Source organism: Dendroctonus ponderosae, unplaced genomic scaffold (assembly GCF_020466585.1).
Source record: "Dendroctonus ponderosae isolate FM_Combo_2020 unplaced genomic scaffold, Dpon_F_20191213v2 Dpon_F_20191213_7, whole genome shotgun sequence".
Lineage (NCBI taxonomy): Eukaryota > Metazoa > Arthropoda > Insecta > Coleoptera > Curculionidae > Dendroctonus > Dendroctonus ponderosae.
Genome location: NW_026018916.1, coordinates 6,462,199 through 6,473,911, shown reverse-complemented (window position 1 = coordinate 6,473,911; position 11,713 = coordinate 6,462,199). Strand labels below are relative to the sequence as shown.

The 11,713-nt window shown below is 34.6% G+C and overlaps 3 protein-coding genes across 5 annotated transcripts in view; 1 reads left to right on the top strand and 2 right to left on the bottom strand.

Moving 5' to 3' along the window:
* Nucleotides 1–940, bottom strand: part of LOC109543086 (splicing factor 1) — a 10,881-nt gene extending 9,941 nt beyond the window's left edge. Inside the window, exon 1 of the mRNA XM_048668640.1 lies at nt 559–940. Within this exon, the coding sequence (XP_048524597.1) occupies nt 559–788 (230 nt within the window). The 5' untranslated portion in view covers nt 789–940. The remainder of the gene's footprint in view (nt 1–558) is intronic.
* A 777-nt stretch (nt 941–1,717) lies between these two features.
* On the top strand, nt 1,718–5,435 carry LOC109543091. Of its 2 annotated transcripts, none has more exons than XM_048668129.1 (5): nt 1,718–2,003; nt 2,719–2,862; nt 3,176–3,399; nt 3,887–3,990; nt 4,458–5,435. In XM_048668129.1, the coding sequence occupies exons 1-5, from the start codon at nt 1,867–1,869 to the stop codon at nt 4,578–4,580; spliced, it is 732 nt and encodes a 243-aa protein (XP_048524086.1). In that variant the 5' UTR covers nt 1,718–1,866; the 3' UTR covers nt 4,581–5,435. The 2 variants fall into 2 exon arrangements, with proteins under 2 accessions (XP_048524086.1, XP_019768179.1); XM_019912620.2 differs by having other exon boundaries at nt 1,720–2,003; nt 3,887–4,065.
* On the bottom strand, nt 5,415–11,713 carry LOC109543090 (aldehyde dehydrogenase, mitochondrial). Of its 2 annotated transcripts, XM_019912619.2 has the most exons (11): nt 11,446–11,713; nt 11,235–11,395; nt 8,799–8,913; nt 8,213–8,343; nt 6,863–7,109; nt 6,649–6,800; nt 6,408–6,591; nt 6,222–6,358; nt 6,003–6,167; nt 5,738–5,939; nt 5,415–5,660 (listed from the first exon to the last, which is right to left on the bottom strand). In XM_019912619.2, the coding sequence occupies exons 2-11, from the start codon at nt 11,355–11,357 to the stop codon at nt 5,557–5,559; spliced, it is 1,560 nt and encodes a 519-aa protein (XP_019768178.1). In that variant the 5' UTR covers nt 11,358–11,395; nt 11,446–11,713; the 3' UTR covers nt 5,415–5,556. The 2 variants fall into 2 exon arrangements, with proteins under 2 accessions (XP_019768178.1, XP_048524085.1); XM_048668128.1 differs by having other exon boundaries at nt 11,235–11,713.

The window sequence follows — 11,713 nt, the reverse complement described above, 5'->3', positions numbered from 1 at the left end:
ATTTTCTAAGAGGTCAGCATAGTCTTAATCGGCAAAGCGGTAGTCTTGCTAACAGATCGTGCCCTGAACATTTACCCAAGTGAATTGAATTATAAAACGATACTATACAGAATTATCGGTTTTCTTCTAGCCTGACTATTATGTTCAAAACAAATTCGTAGACTCGAATAAAATTCAGTCATTATTTCACAGACATAAATAAATACAACTGGCTATTTGGCTCCATTAAATATGTTTTGTACACATTTTCAAGCATTGAATCATTGACTACCCCTATTACATATTTTGAAATTTGGCGGCAATTTCCTGAAATCTCGGGTGGCTCCCTCTGCCTAAACTTTCACAACCAACGAGAGAGAAAGCATCATATAATTCTAATAGGACAATTTTTTACCTGTAGTTTTACCTGTCTAATCTTGTCTCTGACGTAGTCGAAAACATTCGTCACGTAGACTCGAGACATAAGGACATACAAAATTGTAAATTATAGCCTAAAACGACCTAAGTATTTTAGATCGTTTGCTAAGCTAAGGACCTGAAAAATGCATATTTACCAACCTGCCTCTATCTCTATCTCGATCCCTATGCCGATCCCGATCTCCTCTGTCCCGGTCACCTCTATCGCGGTCACCTCTATCTCGTTCTCCTCTGTCACGGTCTCCCCTGTCCCTTTCCCGATCTCTATCCCGATCCCTGTCCCTAGACCGATGCCTTCTGTCCCGATCTCGATCGCGATCACGATCCCTATCTCTATCGCGGTCCCGAGAACGATGCCTAGAAGAAACCATTCTCACTTACACTTGAATATATTTATTTTCTCGAGAAAACTCAAGCAGAAATTATCCTAACAAGAGCGGTTCTTAAAATGGCGACAACCACGCGGTAGGGAAATCAGATCACAATGGCAATGACGTTCATGACTCATGACAGGCAGGGCTGCTGCTATCGTTGCCAACGTGAAATATAAATCCCCAGATACCTAAATTTCCCTAAACTTTTTGTTAGAAGAAGTGATTGTGTGTCGTTTGTGTCCCTCCGAATTTTTAGTTTTCCCTTGTTTTATTTTAACGACCACATTAGATTAAGCAGATTCAGCAAAATATTATATTTTATATTTTTAGCTTCATTAAAATAATCACTTCAACCATGCTTATATAAACTTAAAATTAACCGAAAGGAGAAAACACAAAAATACGTGGCAACACCCATTGTATTGAATTCTCGAAGGAAACGGACTATCGACGCGCTGGATAACGTCAATCAAATGGCAAAGTTTGAAAAGATGCTCAATCTTTTGCGAAAAACATAATTATTATGCATCTTAGCGACAATTTTGCATGTGGAGTTACGAATTGTTGATAACTAAAACGCGATTTAGCAGCAAATTGCACCGGAGAATCTCATTTTCGTACATAAATAAGTCGTTTTGGAAAAGCAAATTTCCAGTTTGAAAATTTTTTTTGGTTTACTTTATGGACTATTCAGAATTTTTTTCGGCTGAAAGAGCTTCGTTTGAAGGGTGCTTTAAGGTAAAAGAAGAAAAAACTAAAAAGTGGGAGGGACTCAAACGACACGACAACCGAACATTTTAAATATAATCACCATTTAAAAAAATCCCTGTACGTATATAACAAATGAGTTTGCTGCTTTCCGAAGATGAGTAACTGACACCTGGCAACATTGAGGCTTAATTTACTGTTCATATAACCATGCCTAACAATAACATGTCAAAATACCAGCTGTTTAAGTGTTCAGATACCAAACCAATTTTCTAACGATAAGTCTGAAATGTGATAAAACGTTACTAACAATTTTAGAATGGATAAATCCTAATTAGAAGTAGTTTACCTATTATTTGAAAGCACGATGAATCGACAGAGCTTTTATTTCGGCAGTGATGTGGGTGTTTTTTTAATCAAAGGCATAGATGTTAAAAGCACTGGGGGTTTAGTGGCAATTTGCGTTTTTGTGGGTTGTTTTTCCTTTTTCTTTGAGTATTTGAGGTAAGTCATTATACTGGATTGTTCTAGTTGGGGTAATCATTAGGCATAGTCATAGAAAAATCACCAACTCGTTTTGCAATTTTCAATATGATTTCATTGTGGATTTTATCTCTGGTTGCGACAATTGTACGATTTCATAATCTCTGTTCTTAGTTTTGCACTATTTCGCTCATAGTTCCATGCTCCAGTTCCTTCAACGGACGATCAATAATAGTTTAACACTTAAAATAAAATCGGCAATTTATTCCAGTTTAATTGTGATAATAATTTTCGGTCATTAAAACTGCCAAAAGCAGCTTCATTTGGGGAACTCTTATGAATTATTTTGCAAGATTTTGAATAGAGGTCAAAGAGGAGTCAAGTAATGAATTTCTTGAAAAATATCGGAGCAGCTGAAGTTCAGTTGGGTTTTAAACTTTTCTACTAAGTAAATAAAATTTCTTAGGAGTCACATTTCGCTTTATTCTGCAGTATTCCTTCTTATACTTACATCAGTCTTTGGATCTCATTTCTCCTTTTCGTTGTTTCGTTGTTGTTGTATTAATAAGTACCTACCTACATATTTGTATTTGTAAAAAGTTTTTTGGGAGCAATCTTAACTTTTGATTTGAAACCCTAATTGATTACCTACTTGGCATTTTATTTTTTATTTCAATATTAGAAAATCAGTTTCGTTATTGCAAGATCTGATCCTAAAATACCATTATTTTTTCAGATATTTGCAAACTAAAAGCAAACAAAAGGAGCTGAAATTGCGGGCCAAGCAAATTAAGCAGTTATGTCCTACAGAAAGTGCTACTTTATTAGCTGGCACAATTACCAATCCTAGAAATCCTTTCAATATAACTCTATTCGACAGGCAAGTAAATTATTATTGATTAAGTTTGCTGACATATCCTAGTTATTTTACTTTTACTTTTCGTAATGCTTTTGAAAAAAGTCTAGATTCAGGTTCAAATTCGCAGCCTATTTAAGCAATAACAATAGTAAGGTCAGCGGCAGCATATTTTTGTACTGATGAATATTCAATGTTTACCACAAAAGCGTTAATAAAGCCATACCTACATAGAATCAATTTAAAAAATTTGATAACAATTTTTTTAACGGCGAAAGTCGCCAATCATTAGGGAACATAAAAATTAGGTCTAGACCTTTTATTTTCTTCATTTCAGAGCTTTGCTATTTGGCACAGAAGTCTCACTTTGGCTGTTCCTTCAAACCTTAGGCTATGTGATAATGTTATCTGTTATGCTGTATGATGCATGGATTCTTATTTCGGCCGTCATAGGCGGCGGAATTGGGTACTTTGTATTTGGCCAGAAGTTTATGAAGATTAATTTGGAGAATTGTCATATTATACGAGAAACATACTGCACGCAGATATGTGGGGAAACAGGTAAATTGAGCAGTGAATATTGTGCGTTGTTGCTTTTCAATGGAAAGATGACCAATTTTTTCGTTCGATGAAAAGTTGAAAAGAAAACGCTGAAAAAGAAACATATTGCCGAATATTTTACCGGACTGTAAACCATCAGTTATAAATAGTAATAGGTTTCATTCTTAATTCGAGTTTATACAGTTATCATATAAAGTAAGGCAAGAGCAACGAAAAAAATGGACTTTCTTATGAAAAAAGCCCAGGTTAAATCAGTACGCATTTGAATGTTTTCTAACAAAACCCCTCATTTTAGAAAAAGCCACCATTGGTAGTCCTGGTACCTCCCAAAAGTATGATGTCCTGTTCTGACCCACAAGTCCCAGTTTTCCCTATCATTTCCAGATTTTTCAATTACAAATACATGTAATATAAATCGTTGCAATAAACGTTACAAACAGTCATAATTTATTTAGAGCCGGGATATAAACATAAAATTGCTTCTCAGATGTCGGCGGATACAATGGAGAGCCGAGTCAATCCACACCGCCTTTGGAAAGTCCATCAGAATCACAAGAAGAACTTCAGAGAAAGTGCCATGGAGATGGTATGGTAAGTCGCGCTGTCGAAGTGAGCGTTCATAGGGAATGTCACTAAATGTACCTGTTTTTGAAACGTTTGTTTGAGGTGAGTACTTTAAACACTTATTCATAATCTACAACTGCAATAAATAAAAAATGGTGAAGATCTAAAAATTGCCATGTCTAGACAGCCTGGTGGGTTTTAATTTATTTGAACTGCACAAAGTGTATCACCCATATTCTATACTCATGTAGATATGTTAATATAAATCGTTCAATCTCCAAGGCACTTTATGTAGCCTTGATAGTTTTTGAAAAATTCAATATGCAATAACCCGACCATTCTAGTAAAAATGAATTCTTGTTTTCGATTAAAAAGTGTGAAAAATTCACTTCCTTTGAAAACATCCTATAAGCACATTATTGAACCGCATGGTCAACACTAGTAAATACCATTATTGTCGCATAATGTCTAAAACAGTTTTTATATGTTTTCAGACGTATCATGAACCAACACATTTTACTCACCTAAGGGTCAGAGACTTGCATAATATCAACACACCGACACATAAATGTTTTACTAGATACATTTATGAAAATAAATCAAGTCTCATTCAATAGCGTTAGCTAACACTCAATAAAGTGTCGTTTATTTGGGATTCACGCTAACGTTCTTGAATGTGCTTTGCTGATGACTTCGCAGCTCATCCAAGTGATTCGTTTTCCAAGCAATAATTTACTCATGTCAAACTACATAATTAATGCGAAGTGCCTTGGATGTGAATGTGCATTATTACTGTCAAATTGATATATTTCCTCGGTATTCACATTCAAAACAAGCAGAAATTGGTTGCGCGCATACATACATTTTTCTAGATAAATGTAAGGTGCCAACCCGAGGAAAAAGATGTAACTAATTAAGAAAATAGCTGCGAATAGTAGGACTATTTTTCCTATCTAGTGTTCAAAATGCTGTTTTTGTTAAGTTTGGTCGTTTATAAAGAGATTTATTTATATATAATGAAAGTATACTATTATATAAGACATACTCAATCACGCCGATATTTATGGCATATACATGTATATGCCACTTTCCAAATTGCCCATTATTTAATAAGCTTTCATTACAATACTTATTGAAATATGGGGGACGTAGTGTCTTTTACATTTACTTGAATTTTACCTAAGTCAACCTTGTGAACTAGCTATATTAAGTCGTTCGTCAACATATCGTAATTTGCCAAAGTAAACTATTATAGGTCTGGTTTTGGATTTACACAGGGTAATCTATGAACATTAAAATATTTTTAAAGTTGAAATAATTACCAGGCAAATATATAAAGATTTTGCTACTATATTGGTTACTGACCAGAGGTTAAGGTTTGCTGTTAACGGGAAGATTAAGTGTTAAAATTGAGGTAAGGTGTATTTTGTAAGCGTATTTATACAAATATATATAATGACAATCTGTCGAAATATATCTTTTATTGTGCTGTATTGTAATTAACAATGTAACAAAACAATCAAATAACGTTTATATAAAAAAGTATGGTTGCAGTTCTGATGAATTTTGCAAAGTGAGGATTCGGGACAACGTCTACGAATTTTTCTGCAGTACTGACGTAGTTACCGTTTTAATTTCAGTGTATTGCCTTAATCCATATTCTCCCAATTCTCGGCCGTAACCGGAATCTTTGTATCCTAAAAAAAAAAACTTACAATGTTGTTTTCGACTTATCTAATGATCATTCTTAAGTCCAAGATTTTCAATGTCATACCGCCGAAAGGTGCTTGTGGTGAGAAGACATTGTAGCAGTTCACCCAAACCGTGCCAGCTTTAATGCCTTGAATAAGATAATTCACTTTGTCAATATCTCTTGAGAAAACGGCTGCCGCTAGACCGTAATCTGAAGTGTTGGCTCGCACTATTAGTTCATCTAAGCCCTTGAATTTTATCAACTGTTGAACAGGCCCGAATATCTATAAAAAAATCAATGTCGCGTAGGTTAATTAAATAATTTGCCTAATTGGAAAATAGCTTACTTCTTCTCTGGCTACTACATGATGATCCTCTACATCAGCAAATACAGTGGGTTGGACGAAATATCCTTCATCCCCATGTCTTGCTCCACCATGTACCAATTTCGCGCCCTGTGCTTCACCCTCTTTGATTATCGCAAGAATTTTTTTAAATTGAGATTCATCAATCTGTAAAGTCCCAAGTTAAATATCAGTTTAATTTTCCGTTCGCTGTCAGCTAACCTGAGGGCCTTGTTCAGTGCTAGGATGGAACGGATCACCAACAACACGCTTCTTCGCTCTTTCAACAGACCGTTCAACAAACTCGTCATAAATGGATTCTTCTACGAATGTACGCGAGCCAGCACAGCACACTTGCCCTAAAAATGTTACTTTAGCGATTAAATTCAGTGGAAATTTAGTATTTACCTTGATTGAAAAACACTGCAGCATGGGCGGCTTCTACGGCGTTTTCGATGTCAACATCGGCGAGTATGATGTTGGGACTTTTTCCTCCCAATTCCAGGGTGAGGCGTTTAAGGTTGCCAACGCCAGAATTTTTCTGGATTATTTTTCCAACTTCTGTAGATCCGGTAAAAGCGATTTTGTCCACCTACAATCAAAGTTTAGGAACTTAATATATATTTGTTAGCTCTAGAAGAGCTCTTACATTTGTATTGGCTACTAGAGCTGCACCAGCATCTCCAAAGCCAGGCACCACATTTATCACACCAGGCGGAAAGCCAGCTTCTTTGGAAAGCTCCGCAAGGTAAAGACTTGTTAATGGAGTCTGCTCCGCAGGTTTCAATACTACGGTATTGCCTACGAAAATTTGTAATTAAACCTTAAGAAGCGCAAGAATTTAAACAATGTAATGTTCTCACCAGCAGCTAAGGCGGGTGCAATTTTCCACGCTGCCATCATAACTGGGAAATTCCATGGAGTGATTTGTCCACATACACCAACTGGTTCGTGTCTGGTGTATGAAATGTAGGGCCCATCAACTGGCAAAGTTTTTCCATGATTTTTGTCGGCCCACCCTGCCATGTACCGGAATGTTTTAATGGATAATTGGAGGTCCGCATTTAAGGCATGGACGAATGGTTTTCCATTATCAAGAGTTTCTAAGCTCTGTTTAGAAAAGGAAACAACCTGTTAGTTTAGCAAATATACACCAGCATAATAGTGGGGTTTTTACTTTAATGAAAGCAAACCGCGTTTTTTTGCAATGCAATCGAACTGAAAATCAATGAAAAGATTCCTTGCAAAAAATAACTAATTTTTATAAAAAATTAAGGAATCTCTTGCGGACTTCACTCTGTACCTATACTATCGTATTTTATTTCATCCATGTTATTCAGTGTCTGCGGGAATACGTGCTTAGTTTTTTGCGGACATATTAATCAATTTCTACGTAAAACTTTAAATCGCGAAGGTTTTTGTCAAATTTATGGCACGTGTTAACTTGTGATGTAACATTCGGTTGTCTATTATTAGATGCCTCGAGTTGTTCATCCTATGCGGAAAATGTGACTTCGTAAATTCAATCATAACATTTCAGCATTAATTGCCATGACTGTGCATTTTTCTAAACTATAAGATAAAGCTCACAATAAAATGGTTATTGAGAAAACAAGTTGTTATACTCAGTATTGATATCAAGACAAGTTTAATTTTAGAATTGATAAGCTTTTGATCGTGGTATTTTAATTTTTTTAAACAGTGTATACCTAGGTAGTTCCAGTTGATTCCAGTTGAAAATCCTACAGTATATTCTTGGCATTGTAAGGATTTTGGATGAAATGACATAATCGCTTGATCGTACTAAAGTTGTTTATTATTCAAGTCAACGACTGGAGTAGCTGAGACTCCAGCCAACCAGAAAAAATGTGAATAGTAAAAACCTATAAACAATGTAAATCCATTTCTCATGAAAACATTAAATAGGTAGTAAAAATACGTATTTTTTCATGTTAGAGGCAAATTCGTGAATGTTTTCATCGACAAATTTTTTAACATTTTCAATCAAAAACCTAAAATACGCGCTTGTTCTATGTTAACTTTTCTGTCCGATAAGCCCTAGATAGAAACTGAACACTTTTACACGTAAGTAACTTTTTCACCTTGTAAAATAAGCCTGCTTAGACATAATCATATTTATTGATTCTTATTTTTTTATATCTAAATATTTTAAATGTAAAAGGTATGTTTTATATGAATGAATATATACTTACAGCTAAATAGGAAGCATCTCGTTCTATTAAGTCAGCCAATTTGTACAATAATCTGCCTCTTTCAGAAGGATCCATTGTGCGCCATGGAGAGCCCAAACGGAAAGCCTCATTTGCGGCCGCAATTGCTTTATCTAAATGACAAAATTAATTCTGTTAAGTCTCGAAAATATGCTGCTTTTGAGGTTGAACACAAACACCTTTTTTTTAAATTTATGACCAAATAATCAAGCTCTATCCAAAAATAAAAACTTTTCATAAGGAAACAACACTAATTCTTACCCTATAAATCGGTTCTTCACTTATTTACATAAAATGTTAGCTTTTGCCACATATACTAATATAATTTTACCTTAAATCTTGGTAATAAAAAATAAAACTGAATTTTACATTTTATACAGCTTTATTCGGCTAAAGCCTGTGTTCCATGCATCGGTTTATACGATGGTACGATGATACAAAAGTGTTTCTATTGGTTGGAGATCTGTCAATTCGTCCGCCGTCGTACGAACTGACAGATCTCCAACCAATAGAAACACTTTCGTACCATCGTATAAACAGATGCATGGAACACGACATTTATTCCTACCTATGTCAGCTTTAACACCCTGTTGGACTTCTGTAATTACTTTTCCATTCGCTGGATTAATGGTGGGAAATGTAGCACCAGCCGATGATTTGTGCCATTCATTATTAATAAAGATCTGAAAATAGATAAAACGACAAGTTAGCCATTTAAATTTAGTTTGATGATAAGGTCCTTTTAGACGATCAGTTAAGTTTTTCGTTCAGTTCAGTTCAGTTCAACTGTTGGCAAACCAATCGAGCCACAGCTCCGTATCAGTTTCAGTTTTTCCGGCATTTTTTTGGGTTAAGACATACAGATAACTGACAACTGTACTGAAACTGAACTGACCGTCTAAAAGGGCCTTTTCAAACTCAATTTGAGCAGCATATTTTTCAACTAGTATTTAGATTCAAAGAATAATTTTTCCAAGTTCAACGTGAAAGGATAATGTTTTTAAGTCTCTAAGGACAGGGTGTTTTCCTATTATTGAGCAAAAAAACAAATATTGCCCTATAAACTTCCAATTTAATGGCAGTAACTAAGTAATAAGAAAGTAATTATCTAAAAAACAGAACAAACATTTCCAATGTCAAGAGATTATATTTGTCACTTTTCCGATAGTGATAACCTATAGCAATTGCGATAACCTATTATCAACATGTTATCAACTGCTAATAATACGAAATAATGTTTGTAAAAACCACAATCACGGAGTGATAAGTGATTGGTTGAATATTTTTAAAGTAGGTATAACTACAGGTAATCAGTCAGATTTTAAAACCGAAAATACTATAGACACTACCCAAAATCGGCGAATACCTATTTAACATTAACAAAAAACCGGCTAAGCTGATGCGATCCTTTAAACCTTGCCACAGTAAGAAAACATGATCGACAATTATTTTGTCATTAGTTAGAAAAATGTTTCATAACTTATCAAGGCCGGTGGCGTCTGAACATCAGTTCAAACCCGAATTATATAATCATGATTGGGCGTTTTTTTACTGTCTGACTAGATATGCTGAGAAAATCGCGATAAGATTTGAAGAAGACATTAAGCTCATTCTGCATCGCATTGTAGGTAGGGTTAAATATCTCCCTGGTATAGTTTTTCATTAATTAGAACTGAGATGAAAATAGGGTCAGAAGAAGATCAGATATAGAGCACATGAAATAAATTCACCTTAAAATCAGTTTTGATTTTATGCGTTCCTCAAATGAACGAAAAACTAAATTTTCAGTACCTACAAGGGTTTTCTTTTCCATCAGCTTTCTGGTTAGGGATCAGAGCTATATTTTTGATCTTGCTTCCAAAATGAAATACCTAGGTAAATTCAAACGTTGATAACTTTCGTGAATTTTTAGAAAAAATATTCACTTGGCCACTAGCGAATTTATTCCAGTTAAATTATTTTTTCTTTAAAAGCAAATTCACATGAAATACCTACGTTGTCAAATTTCTGCGTTGGTCAGTTTTTCGTATCCTCCATAAATGTAGTAAACAGGTTCAATTACACATATTTAATAAATAACAAACGTAAATAAATACAACTCACGGTTGATGGAGCCTATATAGAAGCGCCAGATAGCAAACGACACGATAAAACATGAAATGAACATTATGCACCTTATTAGGTATTTTTATTTTCTTTAATTGAATAAGAATGAAAAATTATCTCCAATATATGTAACTATAGATTTTACTTTGACGTTCTTCTATGTTGGTAATTTTCTCTGAATAAATCGTGATTTTTGTGTGCTACGAACTTAAAAATCGAGTGGATTTAAATCGGCAAAAATTGAACAAAACGTGACAAAACAAAACATAAAACATAGGTATAAGTAAGTTGTGGATACAACATGCAGCCACAACAATAGGTAGATACTACTGTACATAAGACGATTGCTGTGTTTTAACAAACTGCTGATAGTAAATATGCATTAAGCAAAGAAGACACACATGAAAAATGACAATAGTAAAAAATGTTAGTAGATAGTATCTACTAGATACACAGTAAGAATTTTGAATGCAAGTTTTGTGTGTTGCAAAAATGTCTGGTCGAAATAACAGCACAAGATAAGGAAGCGACAGTTTCTTCAATTGTGTCAATAACGCCAGTTGGACAAACGAAAACTTGGACTAGACAAGAAAATATGCCCTCAATTCTTTTTTCGTATTCTCATGTTTTTATTTGATTTATTTATTTTAATAAATTAGTTTTGACAGAAATAAAAAKATTTTTTAACAACGTTAACGATTCTAATTTTATCACCCATTTCCTTGCAATCTATTAATATAATCCACATGTTTAAAGCATTATTTCAACTTTCATGTACACGCTACTATTAATAGTTAAATGTTTGAATTGACATATGTTTAAAGCTGTTCGTTAGTTCGTAAAAAAGCGTGATATTTTGATAATTACCTACATAGGTATAGAGAATTTATTCGCTTACCCCAGAGTAGAGGACATTTGGTGAAATATCCGGCTTCGCTTCAGCTGCACTGGAAAAGTTAGCAGCTCTGGAAATCCGATGGGTTTTGGCCGCTACGTTTCGAGCAACTTGTAGCAATCTCATTTTGCTCAATTAAAAATTGATGCGCAAAATGTTCCCTCCTTTAAACGTTTATCAGCAATTTGAATAGAAAATAGAACACTATATTTACACTATTGTATGTCGTTTGAATTAGCTAGTACTAACTGCTGGGTCTCGAGTAGACTGTAGAGCGAACTGATCTGCAACCTACCTAAAACAGTTAAAGTTACGGCAAATTTCACCAAACGAATTATTGGTAGCGATAGACAACTTTCGCACAACCCGTATAATTCCTAACTTGACATTAAATGTGATTAATAAACATGATCATATGGTGGCGAACTCTATCGGTCACTTCTCAAGTAGCAGTTCCAACAGAAACGCCAGCTTTATCTCAA

Excerpts from the sequence above, each read along its gene's own strand:
- LOC109543090 (XM_048668128.1), bottom strand. The coding sequence starts at position 11,357 with ATGAGATTGCTACAAGTTGCTCGAAACGTAGCGGCCAAAACCCATCGG. Across the intron at positions 7,110-8,212 it reads GAGATGCTTCCTATTTAGCT|AGCTTAGAAACTCTTGATAA; the intron begins GTAAGTATATAT and ends TTTTCTAAACAG. Across the intron at positions 5,661-5,737 it reads ACCACAAGCACCTTTCGGCG|GATACAAAGATTCCGGTTAC; the intron begins GTATGACATTGA and ends TTTTTTTTTTAG.
- LOC109543091 (XM_048668129.1), top strand. The coding sequence starts at position 1,867 with ATGAATCGACAGAGCTTTTATTTCGGCAGTGATGTGGGTGTTTTTTTA. Across the intron at positions 3,400-3,886 it reads GCAGATATGTGGGGAAACAG|ATGTCGGCGGATACAATGGA; the intron begins GTAAATTGAGCA and ends ATTGCTTCTCAG. Across the intron at positions 3,991-4,457 it reads AGTGCCATGGAGATGGTATG|ACGTATCATGAACCAACACA; the intron begins GTAAGTCGCGCT and ends ATATGTTTTCAG.